Consider the following 20,543-nt stretch of genomic DNA (forward strand, 5'->3'; position numbering starts at 1 on the left):
TCTGTATCTCTGTCTCTTACGCTCTCTCTCTCTCTCTCTCTCTCTCTCTCTCTCTCTCTCTCTCTCTCTCTCTCTCTCTCTCTCTCTCTCTCTCTCTCTCTCTCTCTCTCTCTCTCTCTTCAATAGGGCAGCGTCCCACCCATATCTGTCTCCGCCTCCCCTTTCGAACGAGTGTCACAGCCGGTAGAGCATCGTTACAGTGAAACAGATCGGACCCTTCATTCCCGCTGAACCTTCGCCGCGCTCCCCGTCCTTGGATCCCCTCGAGACATATCAAGGTAAAGATTCATAAAGCTATGTTGAGTGACACCTCAGCACTTCACGATATTCACGATACTTATTTTGGTGCCCTCTAACTCTCTCTTACCTACTCTCAGGTGAGACAAACAGTCGAATCAGGCGACTGAACATCGAGACGCCGGACACATTTGAGATGCACTGGCTCAACACAGATGCGTGATTCTTTAATTGGGTCACTGTAGTTAAAGGCTCCGCTGTCTGCATCGTGCGTGCTCAAGACTCTCACTTGTTTCGAGCAGTAGCGCGCGGAGAAAGGAGCGGAGCCCTATCAACAGGCGAGGACGTGGAGCGGGTATTAAAGGGGGATTCTGACCAACGGGAGTAATTCCCTCGCTCAGTCACCTGTCTGCCTGATTTTCCCTCGGCGGCCCCAGTAACGGTCGGGATGGCGGGGATGGATTCGTATGTGATTGTTATTCTGGTCCTCTGCGCTCTAACTGCGCTGGGGAATGGGGACGACGCGATCACCAAAGCCCGGAGTTGTTCGGATATCAGGAAGTTTTACACTGGCAAAGGGTTCGGTCTGGACGAAGTTCCCCTGTCTGAAATATCAGGTACGCTTCAGATAACCTCAACGCGCAGCGCACATGCCGGGTGTGCTTCACTTAGCTTCCTTTAATGTTCAGAAATGACCAATCATTTTGTCAGTTTACATTTATTGAAATGATTTGCCTGTTGTCTTAACTGGCCATGAGGATAACCTCAGGCAAGTTGCTTGAAAATAACAAATTTAGACATGGCAAATTAGGCCTGTTTTGCTCCACATTGAATACAGTGGAATACACACTGCCAAGTGTAGGCTACCAACATTATTAACACATTTGGACTCGATTAATTTAGGATTAGATAATGTCCCTCCCCAAACACACACGGATGTCCCCCCCCCCCCCAACCCACCCCCCTTCCCTTTCATTCTTTGTGTCTCTCATTCACAGAGTCCTTATCTGAAAACTCCAGTCGAAAGTCAGTTGACCACATGTCATATAACTGCAGCTCAAATATGCTCAGGGTGTCATCCTCTGATGTCAGAAAGGGTTCTTTTCATAGGCGCTATCACAATCTAGCTATGTCTCCTAGGATTGCCTGTGAGCCTTCCAGGAAATTATCCACAGTGGTTACCACACATATACACACACACATCACACAGACACACACACACACGCACACACATTTTTACATGCGTGCATGAACCCACACACATACTGCACATGCGTACACACAGACACATAGACATGTGCACACATGCACACACACTGTTCCTTGCAATGTCCATACTCAGATATAAGCCCCTCCTGCACGAGAAACCAATGTTGCACTATTAAATAAGATGTGTGTATGTTTGTATGTGTGTGAGTGTGTGTGTGTGTGTGTGTTTGTATTTGCAGCTGTAACCAGGTCATTTCAACGGTAGCCGTTCATTTTAATCACTCTATGATGTTGCGATGTCTCTGGATGGAACAGTTAGTGTCACCAAGTGACAGCCATCATTAAAATGGGGAGGCCCCGTTGCCAATTTGCCATTATCAAAATGATTAACCATTGAGTCTTAATCAATCACCGGACATTAACAGCACAGCCGGCCCTGTGGGCTGATGTGACAGCCCTTTCTTTCATCAGTGTCTAATCAACAAGGCTTACAGCACAGATCCGTCACATACGACTGCCATCTGTCTGAGTCTGTCAGAAGATGGTGAGAGACAGAGAGACCAAGACAGAGACAGAGAGAGAGAAAGAGAGAGAGGGGGGGAGAGACAGAGACCAAGACAGAGAGAGAGTATACCAGTACAGATAAAGCTAGAAGGGATGAAGAAGGAATAGCAAGGAGGTTCAGGATCTCTTCATTCTGTACCTCCTGAACATACCAAAGTGTTCTAATGACAAGGCTCTGGGGCGGTGGGCACACCTTCTAACCAATGACCTGTGGCATGTCCTGGGTGTCCCACGACCTTCATCATGGTACCGTTCCGAATCGTCTCAAGCTGGTTAGCAGAGCACTTCTGTGATTTACTGTGTGACAACGAGACCGTGTCCCAATTCCCAAAGGTCAAAAGGATTCTTTCCCTGTTCTGCTGTGAGCCTCCAGAAATGTGAAGGTCTCCATCCATCTCTCACCTTCCTCTTCCTCCATTTCTCCTCCAGCCCTGTATCTTCTCCTCTCCGTCCCTTCTTTTTTTCCCCATCCCTCATCAATCTCTTTCTGTTTCTCCTCCGTCTCCTTCCACGTCTCCTTCCTCTGTTCTCATCATTGGAGCTCTCCAGTCACGACATCCAACAGGTCTTACCGATGTCGTATTAGCTTGTGACATGCTGGCTGTTCACTTTTTGCTTGAAGGAAACGAGAAGACAAGTAAGCTAGGAGACGAGGAGTGTAGTTCGACTCCCACTCGAATATCTGTCTCGAAGCATGCTTTAGCATCGACGCCAGATCTTGCATGGACTCTCCTGTGTACTGATTATGTAATCCCAAGAGAACTGAGCCTGTTTTGTGCCTTAATCCTTTTTTATCTTATAGTGTGATCGTGTGTATAGATAGACGTTACGGTGTTGTGGTTGTGTGATTTTGGCATGGTTTCATAGTGATGCCGGTTGATTGTGTGTTATTGTGTGTGTGTGTGTGTGAGGTGGCGGGTAGGAGTGGGTTGTGCCCTCGTTGTCCCACCCCATCATTACAGTGACGAAGGCTTAACGATCGGTTTGTCTTTGGGACGAGGACATTCCCCGTTTATCGAAATCGTCAACGGTGCCTGTTTTGAGCCACACACACACACACACCTACACATTCACACAAACACACACACACACAGTCTGTCTCCCCCTCCACACGCACACGTTCATACGCACACATACTCTGTCTCTCTCTCCACGGACACACACACACGCCCACAAACCATTACACAGTCAACTCCTGGACACCTCCAGTAGGAGCTCCAAAGGCCTGGTTATTAGCTTGTCTATCCCCAGGGTCTATGCTTCTTCCCTGCTGTTTACAAACGGCGTATTGGCTCTGGGACTATGTTGCACACTAATTACGGGTGTGGGTGGAGACATCGGCTAAATCAGTGTGTGTGTGGATAGCGACACAGTTGTTGGGGGTGTAGGGCCGGGATGATGGGTTGTCGCTAAAGACTCAGTTGGGGTTTGAACGTGGTATTTGTCTATTTTCGGTGTGTCAAAGTGGTGAGGAGAGGCATGGGAATTTCTGTGCTTTTGACGATTTGAGACCGCCTCTGCACCATAGTGTTACATCTGTGTGTGTGTGTGGAGGGGGGGCATGTGTGGCATTAACCTCCTCCCCCTTCCATGCACATACACACACACACACACACAACACAATCTCCCTGGTTGACTCAATATCACCTTTTTAAATCAGGTTAGTGATATGATAAAACCTTATCCTGAACACATTATCTGAAACCTAAGCCTTGCTCCTAACATTGACCCCAAAACCATCCCTAACTCCTAACCCCAATTCTAACCGAATTCACAAATTCCACACATTCAAATGTAACTCGTTTTTCTGCTCTCCACAATAACAGTTAAATAAATGCCCCTCACACACACACGCACAAAGACAGCCGACAGCCACTGTACACCCGCCAAACGGCATGCAGCAACCGTGCAGCCTGTGACATTTTGTGTCCAGCTGAAGGTCTCAAACAGCCTTCATTTTGAGGCTAAGGCTGTCTAAAAATATAACCCAGGGGGGTCTGCTTGTCTCTGGCCTGGAAGGAACCCTGCAGGCCCAGCTAAAGGTTGACCCCTGCCTGCTTCAGAGCAGCTGTATGGAGACAGGGCGTCCATGCTGATGGAGCTGCTATACCCTGCATTTGGAAGTGAACGACGACAGCTTTTTTGCCCACGGTTATTTTGGATGTCTCTGACATCGATACCCCCCCCCCCCCCCCCCTCTCCAGTCTGCCTCCGCTCACACAAACACACATTAAATGCACACGGACGTTTATGGGGTTTTCTCTGCATCACGGAGCAGACTGGGATGTGACGACGGGAGCCCCACACTGTTCGTCAAAGATCCAGGCGCTCGGAGGGGGTTCTCTCCCTGGCATGTGCTCGGTTGTCGGGCCCACATGTGTGTATCCCGGGTTTGCTTAGATGGAATACAACACTTCTATCTGTCTGACTGACTGGCGCTCCATAAATCTGTTGCCGTTTGAAAGTCAGTGGGCTGTGCATTTGGGGGTGTTTGTGTGTGTGTGTGTGTGTGTGTGTTTGCGTCTGTTTGCCTACCCTGTGTATGTGCTGAAGTTGTTAAAATGCTGATGTCAGTAAGAAGCTTCTGAAGCATTAAGCCATAATGGGCTGCTGGAAGCATGAAACAGACCACGGAGTGTTTGATGTTCTCCAGTGGAAGAGGAGAGGAGAAAAGTAGGAGGAGAGGAGAAGAGAAGAGGAGGGATTGGACTATCTATGTATCTATCTATCAGGGAAGAGAGAGGATAGGAAAAGAAGGAAGAATTTGAGAGAAGGGAGATGTTTCGAGGGGAAATTGGTAAGAGGAAAGGCGAGGAGAGTTTCGGTGAGGAGAGAAAAGTAGAGTTGCAGCACAGCTGTAAATTGCCATTCTCAGAGATTAAATGGACGGGTGGGTGGAATTTTACATCAAGTTAATAAGAATTCAACATCACTGCTTACCAGAGGCATCTGCGTTCTGTGTCTGTCTGTTCATCTCCAAGCCTACTATCTGCCCTCTGGTGGTGTATAACTCCTTCTCACATGTGAGAGTGCAGGTGTACACACATGCACACACACACCTCTATGGACTTACGTATGGGATTCCGGTACAGCGGTCTTAATAGAAAGAGCGAGAGAAATGTAGAAAAGAATGTGTGTGTGTGTCCCACTCGAGCACTTGAACATGCTTCTGTGTGTTTGTGCATGCTTGGGTGTGCACAGTAGCAGGAGGCCTGTTTGTATGAAATATAGGAGGATTTACACCAGAGCAAATGGCACCTTTAGCAGGTCCACACACAGTACATACACACACGCACACAAATGCAGTTGACTCACAAAATCACACACAGACGCATGCAATCCCCACTGTTCCTCAGGGGACAGGAGACAACACTAGCCAAGGTGACCTTTCCTCCCCCACTGGCAGGCCTGTTTGATGGATCTGTGTAAGGTGACAGGGCAGGCCCCAGGGCCCAGGGTCCACGTCTGACTGGTGCTGAGAGACCAGGGGGTAGCAAAGGCCACTTTATGCTGGAAGAGAAAACGATGAAACAGTCTTAAGGCAGTAAAACCCTTTTTCAGCCTCAGCCTCACATTTGTAATCCTGCACACAATGAGGCTCCAGCTCCAAAAGAACTGTCCCCCAACGTTTATGAAAACATGTGATAGCAGGATACTTGTTCCAGGAAGTGTAAAACAGATTACAGTAAAAGACCAAATAAAAAGTGATTTTTTTTTTCTTTCAGACTTGTTAAACCACACTAGTCCCACCAAGGGAAACATATTCTAGACAGGAACTGAGTGACGAGCAGGAGAGAAAGAGGGAGTGGGAAAGTACAGTCCTTTACAGAATAAAACGTATATCATAATATAGAATGAAGGAATGTGACGGAGGAAAATACACAAAAGAGGTGTTGGAACTTGCCAGTCACATGGAGTGCTTTTGAGCAGCCCTGACAGACAAGCTGAAGGAGCACACCCTAGACACCTGAAGCATCAATTAAGTCTAGAGGAGCAGAGCACAAGAGGACACACACTTCTAACCAGGGCTCTCTGTGCCTTGTTTGATTCGATTGGTATTGTTCCCCCGGCCATTGGCCAACTGCAAAAGAATATTTAAAAAGCGGTGGCTGTGTCTGAGAGAGAGAGAGACAGAGATAAGAGAGAGAGAGAGAGAGAGAGAGAGAGAGAGAGAGAGAGAGAGAGAGAGAGAGAGAGAGAGAGAGAGAGAGAGAGAGAGAGAGAGAGAGAGAGAGTGGAAGAACAGTGAAGAAGGGAGCCACGACTATTTCGCACACACACACTCTTTTCTCTCTATTTCTTTCCCACTCTCTTTTCCCACTCACTGCCACATACAACTCTTTCTCTCTTTCTTTCTTTATTTCTCTCTCTCACACACACACATTCCCTTGCTGATTGCTTAACAAAACGTCTTAATTAGGCCTCCTCAGACAACCAGAACAGCGTGCATGTGTAGTTCTGTTTGCCACAAAAGCAGGTGTGTGTGTATGTTTGGAATGCAGTAGTATGTCTACTTGAGTAGACAATTTCAGCATTTTCCAGGAACATACTAATTTAACAAAGTCGTTTTGACACATTCAAATCGTCTCCCAGCCAACAACACCTGCTAGTAAAAGAGGGTTACAGTCATTAAGTCCACCTAACATCTGGATCTGGTTTCATGTCCAGCATGTCACTCAAAGCAGCATTGTGTCCAAGTAATGTACTCATTGGCAGACCTTTTTATCCAAAGCAATATTCAGTGCAGGAATTTGACCCTGCAACCTCATGATTTGGAGTCAAATGCCACTGAGCTTAACCCATCCCCCTCTCTATAATCTATATCCTCTTCCTGAAGACAGCAACAGCACGGGTACAGCCAGGACATACTAACCAGGCAATCAAACACAAGAACATTGTGGTCCATTACCTTGTGTTGATAAACTACAATATTTGTAAAGTGGATCTAATCAAGCTGCTTATTGGCTTTGCTTTCTCTCAACACCGTCACAGTCTGCTCCTTCTGCTCTCCCCATATCTTGAAATGTAATGAAAGAGGAGAGATTGTTCCTCTTTCCTCCTCTCTTAACAGCTACAGTACTTACACCCCAGGAGCTGTTTGGATCCCACTCTGCTGTGGAATTAGTTTAGAGATCTCCAAACCCCACGGTTGCCTTTAAAAGATGAAATAGTCCGTTGAGAAATGACCTTATCTTGGGCTGGGCATGCTATGAATGCAATTTAAAACTTTCGGGGGCTTTTTGAGATGTTTACGTAGCAGTTATCTGTATGGTAGAGTTTGCACATTGCTCTGCATCATCAGCAAAACAAGCCGTTTAGTTTAGTTTGGTTGGGAGAGTTTTCTTCCAGTCTGTGTCTTTCTACAGTCTTCTAATTCCTTTTGGTGGAGGTCTGGGAGAGAGAGGGAAGGAGGGGGAGATAAACAGAGGTCAGGAAGGGTGGTGTTGCGCCCCTCTCAGAAGTGCTAAAAGGGTGCTGTCCTCTCCTCCTCCCCTCACTCCCAGACTTCCAGCTTATTCAGCTTCCCTTCCTCCCACTCTGGTTGAATGGAGTGCATCTTAGTGGTTCTGTCTCTCCATGTCTCTCCCTTATCTGCCCTCTCACTCTCACTATTTTCATCTCCTGTTCCTCCCCTGCAGAGTCCTGGCTTATAAATATTTTAAATCGCTAAAGCGAACCCCTTCAACTCCAGCTTCGTATGTGTAGGATGTTGTGTGTGTGTGTGTGTGTGTGTAAGCAACATTGTGTTCAGTGTTTGGTCTGGATGGTAAGGTATCATGCTTTTGTTCATGTATCTGTGTGAGCGTGTATGTGTGTATGCGTGTGCTTGTGTGTGTGTGTGTAGGTGTGTTTATCAGGGAGTCAGGTGGCTGAGCAGTGAGGGAGTCGGGCTTGTAATCAGAAGGTCGCTGGTTCGATTCCCGGCCTTGTCAAATGTCGTTGTGTCCTTGGGCAAGGCACTTCACCCTACTTGCCTCGGGGGAATGTCCCTGTACTTACTGTAAGTCGCTCTGGATAAGAGCGTCTGCTAAATGACTAAATGTAAAATGTATATGTGTGTGTGCCCTTCTCCTCCCTAGTGTTTTTTTAATCTAATTTCTGGCTCTGCAAAAGAATTGTCTTAAGTCTCTGTATGTGTGAGTGTGCAAATGTGAGTGTGAAAGGGGTTATGTATGTGTTTTGCTGTGTGTGTGATTGTGTGTGTGTGTCTGTGTGGATGGTTGGTCCTGGCTCTTACTAAAAGTCTGTTCTTGTAAATCTTTCATGTTCTCAACGAATCCTTCTGAGATTGACACAGAGAGAAGGATAGAGAGATAGAGTGTGCGATAGAGTGTGAGAGAGAGAGAGCAATGCATGAAAATTGAGATGGATGAGGCCCTCGTGTACTGTATGGATGGGATACTAAGCATTTCCTTTCTTTCTCTCTTTTTCCATTTCAGTCATTTATCATATTTTTTCATCCTTATTTTCTTCTTTTGTTTCTGGATCAGTTCCCTTCTCATAATCTCCCTTTTTTCACTATCCTCTTCTTTCCACCGCTCTCCTCTCTTTAGATTAATTAACTCCTATCTGCTGTGTCTGTGTGTGTCTGTGTGTATTTGCCTGTGCTTGTGTGTGAGTGATGATACACAAACACACCTTCTTAGTTCTTAGTTCTTAGTTATTATTCTTAGCTTAGGTTATTCTCAGTTGTTAGGTGAATTATTCAGTATGCAATTGATCCGTTTTTTACTTACATTTTACACATTGTTGATGCATATGAACTCATAATTGGTTAGGACCTATTCATTAAATGTTTAGCTTCTTTATTGGAGGTTTAGATAGGCTGCTAGGGATTGTCAAGAGGAGCAGGTCCAACCTGCCTACCTGTTCCTGTACTCAGTACAAGTGGCAACTGAAGTTGAAGTTGATCTTGATTGGTGTTTCTGTGAGTGGGTGTGTTTGCTTGGGAGTGTGTGTGTGTGTGTGTGTGTGTGTGCGTGTGTAAATCTCCTTCAGCTGTAAAGCTGAGCAGTCCTTGTCCTGGGCCCAGCCTCCCAGCAGCAGCATCCCAGGCCCCGAGGCATCACTCACACAAATTAAATCACAAATCCAGAGGCGCTGCCTGCCTACCTACCAGCCTGCCTGTCTGACTGCCTGTCTGCTTATTTGCCTACCTGCCTACCTGCCTGTGTGACTGGCATTGAGCTTAGACTGGGCCCTTTAGTCACACACCTCACATTCTCCCTCTCTTTTTCAGGCTCTTTATCTCCAGAGAGGTTTTAGGGAGACTTGACTGTCACACTGCACACACCAACATAGTCTGACACTTACACTTACTGTATTGCAGCTGTGCCACAGCTGTTCTGTAAACATACATAGTCCTTTGACTCCGAGACCCGCTGTTTGAACCTCTGTCATTCAGTCTAGGTCACGCCTTGCTTCGACCTCTGTACCGACTGCACACAAGTCCACCCAGCTGACTGATGTGTGTGTATTTTTGAACCTTTGGAAGAGTATGTATTTGTAAAACCTTGTGTTTGTGTGTGCAGACCCTGCATCGTTAAAGTGAAATCAATCTCAAACTAGTTCCCCAACACATTTCCCCCCTCTATCACTTATTCTAGATTGATTATTATCTTTCATGCACTGGCAGGCCAATCAAATTTCAAACTTTTAGACAAGAGTTATAGACAAGAATAGAGGCTGGCTGGCACTGCAACCACAACCATGTTCCTGTCGGAGTTGGCATTCGGTACAGAGGTACGTGTGCCTATTGGGTGCCAAGGTAGTTTGGGCATGGCAGGCATGGCAGGCAGGGTTGTTGACAAATTTAGGGGATGGGAATTCAAATCCTGTGTGACCTTGTGTGCGATATTTATAAAGCACTGAGCCGCCTCGACAAGACAGTTGTCCTCCGGAGAAAGTGTGCGTTTGTGTATGTATGGGCATTTGTGTAAATGTTTTGGTGGGTTTGTTTATGCGTGTAATGTAATTATCATCCCCTAGTGCTCGGAAGGTCTGCCATGAAACCGTTTATTTAGTGCAAGAAATGAAGCCAAGCTAGTTGACCTTTCTAGTAAGAAATTGGGCTAGCATACAGTAATGAACTGAACATTTGACTGTATATAGTAAGTATTCCTTTTTCCTTTGTCCCTCTCACCATCTCTCTCTGCCTATCTCTCACTCCCACTCCTTATTATCTATCTTTTTATCATATTGCCCTGCTTTTAGAAGCCTCTCCTCCCTCTAAACAGACAGGGAGGGTTATTGTATTGGACTGCCCTCACAGCGGTGGCTGTTAGCAGATAGCCTAGGCAGCAGATGATCACACTGACCAGCCCACCTCACATGTTAATACACCATCACACAGCTATAAATACACACGGCCTCCGCTACGCCGCGTACCTGTCCATCATTCATCTATTATTATTTAATATCCCACTTTTTACCTTCTTGTCTGTCTGTCTGTCTGTCTGTCTGCCTGACAGTCGGCCTACCTTCACAAAGAAAGCCCAGAGGACTCGTACAGACATCGTAGCCAAATGGTGTCTTGGGGGGCAGGTCCTGCTCTCCAAGGTGTTGAACAGTCATGGATCTTTATAATGACGATGATAAACTGTCATAATGGCCAATTGAATCCATGCAACCCCACAGTGTATGTAATATCACCAACTCAAGTGTAGGTGATGACACAATAACATGCAAACATAAACATGTTTAGTAACCAGGCCTGGTTGAAACACGTTGACGTTTCAACCAGGAAGTTCCAGTGTTGTAAAAGTGCTGCCAGGTTCCGTTCTGTTTTCTTCAGATAGTTCTAAGAAGGAATTGGACCAGTAAGTGGAGGAAATTGTCAGGACTCTCTCACGTTCTGAGAGTACGTTTTGTGTTTACACAGGAATTAGATGCTCTCTTGTCCCTGGGAAAGTCACTCTGCTAATCGTCTCCACTCAGCTCTGCTCCCCTGCAGACGAACACCGCCCCCACCACCCCCCTGAACACGCACACGGACTAACACACACACACAGATTCTCTCTCACACATACACACACACACTCAGGCTAGTTTATTGCGGGAGAACACAAACAGTACAGTCAGATGGCGAAGTTCCTTTGTTTGTGTTTATGATGCCAGAGCGATCCTGTGTTCCTAGGATGTAATGAGGTTTTAATTAGTAAATCCCTTGATCGGGACAGGAAACACAAGAGACTCAGGGAGTCTGTGTTTTTCTGTCTGGGTTATTGGTGACGCTGGACTCTGTGTGTGAGTTTGTGTGCGAAAAAATATCCAGTATCCGTTCTACTAAGAATGCTTTAAACTGGATTGTGAATATTTCTGTCTTCTTTATTGGAGTGTTGGGAGGATTGGAGTGTTCTGTTGTTCCAGATGCATGTGCTCATCGTAAAAGGCCCTGTAACATCACTTTATCTGTCTGTCTGCACCTTTAATGAGGCTCTCAATGAGGTGGAACACAGTGTCACCACACTCCTGGATCTTAATCAGCGTTATCTCTGTCTGTCACAAGCACTTGCATTTGCACTAGCGTTGAACGACGAGGGTAAATAAATAAGGTCGTTTTTTTATTGTTACTGGCAGAAATGGCCACTCAGGAGAGGATGAGTTTGTCGAAGACCAGTTCACACGGAGTCATGTGGTAAAGATGGCGCCCGCAGTGTTGTGCAATGGAGAGAAGTGCACCTGTTAAAGAACGCCTGCCATAAGTGTCGAATCACCCATGCGGATGAACAGAGATGTTTCGAGTTAGTTTGTTATTACAGCCACTCTACCCTGAACACTCCCTATTTAGTCTGATCTCCGAAGCTGAGCATGGTCAGGCCTGGTTAGAATATGGATGGTAAAACATGGTCACCTGAGACCCCAGGAGACCTCGACCTTCGACCTGGACACGGTGTAGGCGGTCGCTGTAGGTCACAGCGCTGTCCCGGACAATTGTACAATGCGGTATACATCTCTGCGGGATCTTCCGTCGCGCTTTGCTATGCCAGTGTATGTTACATCAGTGTTCGCAGTCAGAGTTGTTCCGCCGTGGCGATGAGAAAGCAGCCTGGAGAGTCCGAGTTTTGGAAACGAGTCTGGACATGTAGCTTGGCGGTCTATGAAAGCACCTCACATTCTGCAGAACTTAGCAACAAGGAGACACTCAAGCGCACCTTTCGCCTATGTCTTTCCGTCAGACACCCGGGTGTTTGTGTATCCTGTCTGTCGGATCAAATCCCTCATGTCAGAGAGGGAACTTCATGTGAGGCGTGTGTGTGAAGTTCCTGGCCTGGTGTCTGGGCTGCAGATCCTACGGTGCAGGGATGGGCTCCCACACAGCAGAATTCCCCCTTGAGAGATCAAATGAACACATGACCTGACATGCTATCCTTGGCAGGCCTCTGTTCCAGCTGACAGATTAGGAGTTAATGAAGAGTTTTCTGCCGTCCACAGCCGTGGTGGGGGCGGAGGAAGCCTGTCGAGTCTCACAATGGAGGGCTTTGTGATTGGCTGTGATTCCGGGCGGGGAGGAGTGCGATGATGTCAGAGGAATAGTGTACTGGCTACTCGACTCTTTGATCACAGTCCCTCAGCACCGCCCCCCCCCCCCTTTACCTCCCCGCCCCCACCCCCTTGCGCGCGCACACACACACACTCACACACACACACACACACACACACACAGAGCAGGAAGAAGATGCTGATTAGATTAGAGATCATGAAGGTGTGTGATAATGCTGAAGAGGAGGATGAGGGCAGAGCCCATATTAAAAGGACTGATTTTGGTCATGATGATGGTGATGTAGCTGAGGATGGTGATGTAGCTGAGGATGGTGTGGGTGGAAATCTTCAATGCTGTGCTAGCAGTGTGAGTGGCTACAGCTGACCCCAGCAGGCAGCCATGCTGTCGTCTCCCCCGTAGATCGAATGCAGGAGCGGGACTGTTAAGCAGTGACCTGAGTTCCTCTCGCTCTCTCAGTATCTCTCTCTCTCTCTGTCTTTATCTCTCTCTCTGAATGTGTGTGTGAGGGGATAACCATCTAGCCTTTTAGAGAGGCCAGCTCTAATGAGTGTTTTCAGGATGAGAAGGACAGCGTAGAATGCTATCTTTGTCCCCTTCACACTGTTGTGCTTGGGCATTCCTCGGAAGGGGGAGATATCCCGAGTAATATTTTGACAGCTTGAAGATAAGGCTGTCTAAATTGTAATATGGAGACTGGCTGAGAGGGGAGTGTTTTTTCAATGTACGTTATTGAGTTGACGATGGACCTCTCTTGAAATCCTCTGAGACTGAATATTCATGATGTTGATGTCAGATGCAGCTGACTATCATGTAATATGTATACATTAACTGTAAATGCATCCTTTAATAAGCGGCCCATCCGTCAAATGTTAGCCATATGCAGATGGAGAACGTGGTAATATACTGTGTAAGAAAGCTGTTTCAGACAAATTTCAGAGGTATATCATTTTTTTTAGTAGGTCGGCTAGGATCAAAATATCTATCTCAAGGCAACATATTGTATATCCAGGCTATCTCTCTGTCTGTTGGCTTAAAAATGCCCTGTTGTGAAAGATCTGCCTGCCGTTGAGCCTACAGCTAGCAAGAGGGTACACAGGGGAGTGCTACAGAAAGGCTTAAAGTATGTAAAGAAAAAGAAAACAAGACAGAGAGACAGAGAGACAAAGAGACAACGACATACGGTATATCACTGCAAGAGAGACAGACATGTGGTGTTTGGTCAAGCCTGTGAAGAGACACACCCATATGAAAGGGGAAGAGGAGAAAAGGGAATACACTGGATCCAGACAGAAGAGTCACACCAAAATATCTGGGTTTCATATTTACAAGTGAATTCACGGGTACTGAAAGAGGAAGTGACAGGCAGTGACATTTGAAGAAGCGCCGAATAGTTTAAATTGAGTGATTGAGATGGGAAGAAAAGGCCAGGAAGCGACGCGGGAGGGAAGTTGTGCAGCCGCGTTCAGAAAGAGTAGAGCTTTATTTATTTGATTCCCTGAGAGAGAGGTCTGTGGGAAACCGCCGCAGTACTGACATGAAAGGGGTATTTAGCAGCAGCAGGGCCAGAGAAAGGCCGGAACATTCCGCTACACATCTTATGCATTTACCTGTCAGAGGTTCTGAATAAACCTGGTCTCATGTGGGCTACATGCCAAGTGTTTTAACTGGGGAGAAGCCATGTACAGTTTGTTTTGTATGAAGGTATCTCTCTTTCTTTCTGCTAATGGAAAGATCTCATCGCAGTCAATCCCACCATGGATTTAAAAAACTATTTTGGCTCACTCTTTGAACCTACTGAAATGATGGGCAATTTGAGACATTGTGACCGCGGTGGTGCTGTGTAGAACTTATCTGTGAATGTTTCCAGTTCCATGTTTGAATGAGTGGAAATGTGTGCCTTTCTCTATGTCAACAAATTATTGTCCAATGTCTAAGGGTTTCTTGATTTATGTTGAACAAAGCTCAAGATGTCCACTGTAGTCCTCCAGTGACTGCAGACAGACATGGTGCAGAATGATTTGCTGCAGTCACAGATGATCTCCGTGTGAAGAATGCTAGGATTGTGACTGGGCCAAAAGTAAATCCTCACACTGTACATAATCTGCACTGTCCGTGTCTGCAACAAGGAAAATAATAATATTTTGTATCATATATCATTTAACGTTTTGAGATTTTTCCATTTCCAAGGGTCACTTTGGAGGCAATGGAGTGTTTCCTTAACTCTGGTGCTGACAGACATTGAGATCCTTTGACCAATCGTATTGTGGACTTGGTTTTGGGGTCATTCTGAATGTGTGAAAGCACGGTTGGTTCCTCCAGCCTGCCTGGTTTTTCGGTTCTGGCTGGTTCGATAGTTCAACTCATGGATTGAACTGACCTGTTTCTCTGGGCAACCATTCTCAGCTGAATCATTTGAGTAGAGCCAGGAGGTCCAGGAAGCTACATTTGTCAGGAAGACACTGCGGACCTTCGAACAGGAATTAGTTGCGCTGGTAGGGTTTTTGGTTCTGGTCCTTCTCAGTTTTGGTTCAGCTTCTATTAAGACAGTAGAGGAGCATTGATATCAATCCTTGGCTGAGACCAACCAATTGCAACCCAAGAAGAAACGAAGTACCCTGTCAGGAAGCCTTGAAATGACGTACCCTCGCTGAGGCACGACCGAGTGTTTAGCCGCAGACACTCATCATGTGATCATGATTCAGCAGGCTGCATCCATCCCACCATATCATCTCGTTTCCTCATTTCAGACCATGAAAGTACAGATGACTCAGACTCTCAGAATCCCCCGTCTTTCGCTTCCACCAGAAGGATGGCTGGTAGTTCCACTGCCATTATTTTACTGGTAAATACCCTGGCTGTTCCGTCTGAGCAAGATAATGACATCATCGGCCTGTGGCCTACATCGAACAAAGGGAGTGGTGGCCTGGTTTCTGGAGGGAGCTGGCTAACTGCTATGACGCAGGGGGTCGGATTCTGGGGGCGTTTCATTGCGGTTTGGTTCGGGAAGATTGCGATGGTCAAGGGAAACGAGAGGCCACATTCTTCATCATCACTTTTCCTGTCTTTTTAAAGATTTGATGTCTCCGTTTTCCCCTCCACTGTGCATTTTGATCTTCTTGCCTCCCTCTCTTCCTCCATCCTTCTCTCTCTTATCCATGGATTCTGTCAGAGAAAGTCTGACCCGCCGGTCTGTCTCTGTGTGTCTGTCTCTGTGTCTGTCTGCCTGTCTGTCTGCCTGCCTGCCTTTCAGTCTGTATGTGTGTTGTCTGCTTGTCTGCCCACCTGTCCATGCATCTATCCATCTGTCAGACTGTCTGTCTGTGGAACTGTCTGCCCGTTTATCAGTCTGTCTGTTTCAGCTGTCTGTCTGGAGGCATGTCTCAGTCACGGCATAACACCAGTCAGCATGTACAAACCCGCTGTGAATATTAGACCACACAGAGTGTCAACATAACTTGTCTTCTCAATGCTATCAAAAGGACTTAACGCTGTCACACTCCGCTCTCATCACACCCTCGGCTCCAAAACACTGATCCCGTTCACTCAAAGGGAGTTAGGAGGGCAGCGCTTTTTCATTGATCTCGTGTACAACCTCTTTCTTACAGTTAAACTGATCGATTCATGCGTAAGATATCCAGCCTTTGGAGCCTGGCTAGCTGTAATCCTTCAATCTAAATTGCTCATCAGAGAACTGTGTGTGAAGTTTTCTTTGGGATTAAGAGAAGGCACTTTAAGTGAACCTACAATAGGCCTATTTGTTTTCTTAATTCTTTTAGAATTTGATATAATTGAATATAGTAAATCCACATACAGCATGACAGGATGAGATTCAGCATGAGCCACAGCCATTCATTGATTATAAATGCCGACAAACGGCGTAAAAAGACATGATGATGATTCCCCGCAAGGTTGTTATCTGGCCCTACCCAAAAATACCGCTGCCAGAGCGAGCGAGAAGGACCTATGTAGGTCTCTCTCTCTCTCTCTCTCTCTCTGTCTCTCTGTCTCTCTGTGTCTCCATCTATTTTTTCCCCTCTCCCTCTCCCCCTCTCTCTCTCTGTCTTCCTCTCAAACACTCTCTTTCTTGCCCCCGCTTGCCTCTCTCTTTCTCTCTCTCTTTAGTAGCGATTCCTTGGCTAGAGGCCCAGGAAAGACAGAAGAAGCCACGCAGGGAGATGGAGGAGTGCGAGGTGTGTAGAGGAGAGAATGACGAGAGACATGGAAGCCCTTTTGAGCCTTGGTCGGCAACGGTCTCAGGCATCTACCTATGGGCCAACGTGTCTGGAACTGGTGATGAGTGACAGGTCACAATCACCTGATTAGTAATGGTCACAGGTGGGATGGAAAGATATGTTTAGGTTTTACAGGGCCTTTTTTTCTGTCTCTCATTCATCCTCGTTCATACCAGTTGGGGGGATGAAGAGAGGCAAGTCAGTAGGCAGCATGCTGGGAAGGTCGAAGGTCCTGACAGGAAACAACTGTGCGTTCACCCGTGCTGGCAATTACCCAGCCTCCAACCTACCCTTCTCTCTCTTTCTCTCTCTCCCTCTGTCTCTCCCTCTTGCTCCATCTTCCTCTCTCTCCACTTCTCTTCATCCTCTCTCTCTCTCTCTCTCTCTCTCTCTCTCTCTCTGTCTCTCTCTCTCTGTCACTTTAGATCTCCTACCTCTAACAATAGTAACTATAACTACACCCCAGCCAGTCCCTTGACTTTCCTGTCTCCCTGTCCCCCTGTATCAATGTCTCCCTCGCCTCTCACCCACCTTCTTTATCCTGTGTGAAGATGCAACTCCATTAGCAGGCTGTCTGTGGCGGGCCCTGTCAGACTCCAGTGTGTCAGCTCATTTGGCTCTGCCCTTCACTGGGATGTGTGCGCCTGCGTGTGTTTGTGTGTGTTGTGTTTATTCGTGTCTTGCTATACAGTTTTCTCCCTCTCCCCGGGTCTCGATTGTAATGCCTGTCAAAGAGGTCAGATCTCTGAGAACGCTTTCAGTGACAATGTGCTCTTTCCGAACGCTGTGACTCACACACACACACACACACACACACACACACACACAGCACTGGCACACACCTTGCATACACACACACACACACACACACAGGGAAATGAGGTCAGCACAGCTTGTTGTTGTCTCATGTTTTCCGTGACCTAAGACATGGTTTTGCTTTGTGGTCACAGACAAACACACACATGCCCAGACATGTGTGTTCCAAGATGCATTTATATAGGGCCTAACTAGGGCAGGATGTGTATGTGGTGCATTTGTTGTTGTGCTGACCAGTTTCAGTTCAGAGCAAGGCTGGGGACAGGTATATACCTGGTCTGGGCTCAATTCCATTTTTATTCATTCAAGTCAGAGTTGGAATAGACTGGAAAGTGAGCTGAGGCGAAGCCAATGAGATGTGGAATCTAACTCTGGGATTAGGACTGTCACTTTTTGCTCACACAGTCATTGGTTATTCATTGGGTGACTTTCGGGATCTGTGTGTGTGTCTTACTTTGTGTGTTTAAATGTCTATGTATGTGTGTTGAGGTGCCTTTTCGTGGTTGTGTATGTAAGGCTTGTTTGTAGGTAGGTGTGTGTGTGCACTCTGTTGGTGCACCACATGGCTGTATTTTCTTTGTGTGTGTCTTGTGTGTCTTTCAACTCCAGGTCTGGCATAAAATGCAGCCTGGTCGGTTTTTGAGGGCTAACTAAATTACCAATTTGTTACCTGTTGTAATCTATCATACACTATAATTATCTTTCCTTGTCACCTGCCTGCCAGTCTGCCTGATTTTCTGCCTGCCTGTCACTACACCTGCCAGGCTGCCTCACTGCCTGATTGCCTGACTGCCTACCTGCCTCTCTGCCTCCCTGCCTCTCTGCCTGTGTACCTCTCTGCCATTGTATTTTTGTTACATGCCTATCTGTCGGTCTTCCTTCCTGTTGCATCCTTTATCTGGGGGTGGACTTATCCCCCTCATCTTTAAGCAGTAAATGATAGCAAAATCAGAGAATGGAGGTTGCTGGTGAAGGCAGAGCCAAAGAGATTGATGAGATGGAAGGGGAGCGATGTGTGTGTGTGTTGTCCACCTGTGTGTTGCTAATCCCCAATGGGCCCAGCTGTGGCTGGGTCATATCTTCATTCTGCTCTGACGTCACCTGGACCAGCTGTGGCACACACACTCTCACACACACAGATCACTGGATTACAGCTCTAATCCCTCAAGTCCCACCACTGGCAGACACACACACACACACATATACAAAACAGGTATTTTTACATAATATCAATCGGAGATTACCTGCTACAATCATCCAAGTGTGTCAGGGTGTCATTGAGTGTCAGTGGATTGATAGATTACAGACAAATTGCCGTCATGAGTTGTTGACAGGTGTCAGCATTGCCGGCCTTCATTTGAACGGGTCTCTCGGGCAAAGGCCGAGCGCCCACTGGTAACTGTGGTAAAGGCTTTTTTGTGTGTGTTTGCTTTTTGTAAATCTCAATTTTCCTTCAAGGCTAGGGTTTAATGTATTAATTAATTCAACTCCATTTATTTCTTTAGTTTAATCCACTAATCTCTCCCCCCCGTCCTTTGCTTTTCTTTCTTTCTCGTCAGTATTTCTTTTAACCTCTGTCACTGTCTCACAGGAAGAAAATTGCTCAAAGTGCTCAAAATCTTTTGTCTCTTTTGTGTCCATATTGTGTACTTTATGAATAGCCCATATTTCTCAGTTTTTCTACATTTACATTTACATTTAGCAGACACTCTTATCCAGAGCGACTTACAGTAAGTACAGGGACATTCTCCCGAGGCAAGTAGGGTGCCTTGCCCAAGGACACAACGTCAGTTGGCATGACCGGGAATCGAACTGGCAACCTTCGGATTACTAGTCCGACTCCCTCACCGCTCCCTCACCGCTCAGCCACCTGACTTTTCTGAAGGGTTTGTCCTTAGACCTGGGCTTTTAGACCTGCTTCTGTCTCCCAGTTGTCTGTTCCATAGTACCCTTCCTCCCTGGCGAGCACTGATAAGTTCACCGTCTGAGAATAGCTCTCCTGAGTAGTAGCTCTGTTTGTCAGGGCAAGCAGGAAGTTGTCAGGGGCAACAGAGAGACGCAGTGGGGAGAGCACACACACTCAAATACACACGCAGATTCTGAGGCGATGGTTCATACCATTGGATAGAGCTTGTGTGTCATGTGGCCTGGAACAGGTTCTTTCAAGACCATGTTAGGAAGTTACAGAGTTAGGATAACTGGCAGATGTTACACTTCATCCCTGGTAAGCTGTTTTACTGTACCAGCCCGGTTCTTAGTCATTTCATTTAGTCATTTATCAGACGCTCTTATCCAGAGCGACTTACAGTAAGTACAGGGACATTCCCCCCGAGGCAAGTAGGGTGAATTGCCTTGCCCAAGGACACAACGTCATTTGACACGGCCGGGAATCGAACCAACAACCTTCTGATTAATAGCCCAACTCCCTAACCGCTCAGCCATCTGACCCCCCCTTCTTCTGTTTCTAAGTGGTGGAACAACAAAAGCTGGTGGAACCTGTGTCTCCCTGTGATTGGGCTGTATGTAATGTAGGACGATCTCACAAGTTTTCACAATGCCGCACCTTTTGTAAAGACAAATAACACTAGCCCCATATGCATGTCCTCTGTGTTGTTCTGGCATGAGCATTACAGTAAGTGTGTGTGCGTGTGTGTGGGGGGGTGTCTGGATGTGTGGGGGGGTGTGGGTGTGTGTGGAAGTGGTGTGTGTGTGTGTGTCCTCCTCGCTAGAATAGGCCTCTTCAGATGGAGCTGTCCTGCAGTGATTACTCTAGTGTCCTCTGGTAATGAAATTGAGCGTGAGTGAATGGAGGGGCAATGTGCGTTTGTGTGTGTGTGTGTGTGTGTGTGTGTGTGTGTGTGTGTTTAGGGAGGTGGCAGGGTGGGTGGACTACACATTCTCTTACTCTATCTCTGCCTTTCACTCTGCCTATCTCTTACCATCCCTCTGTATAGTTTCTTATTGTGTTTGGAAGAGGGAAT

The 20,543-nt window shown here is 46.7% G+C and overlaps 1 protein-coding gene across 1 annotated transcript in view; it reads left to right on the forward strand.

Annotated features, from left to right (window-relative positions):
* The first annotated feature begins 201 nt into the window (after window positions 1-201).
* The window catches only part of LOC136959344 (glypican-1-like), a 42,869-nt gene continuing 22,527 nt past the window's right edge, over window positions 202-20,543 (forward strand). The window contains exons 1-2 of the mRNA XM_067253658.1: window positions 202-278; window positions 378-854. Of these exons, the coding sequence (XP_067109759.1) occupies window positions 686-854 (169 nt within the window). The 5' untranslated portion in view covers window positions 202-278; window positions 378-685. The remainder of the gene's footprint in view (window positions 279-377; window positions 855-20,543) is intronic.

This window comes from Osmerus mordax, chromosome 16 (genome assembly GCF_038355195.1).
Source record: "Osmerus mordax isolate fOsmMor3 chromosome 16, fOsmMor3.pri, whole genome shotgun sequence".
Taxonomy (NCBI): Eukaryota; Metazoa; Chordata; class Actinopteri; order Osmeriformes; family Osmeridae; genus Osmerus; species Osmerus mordax.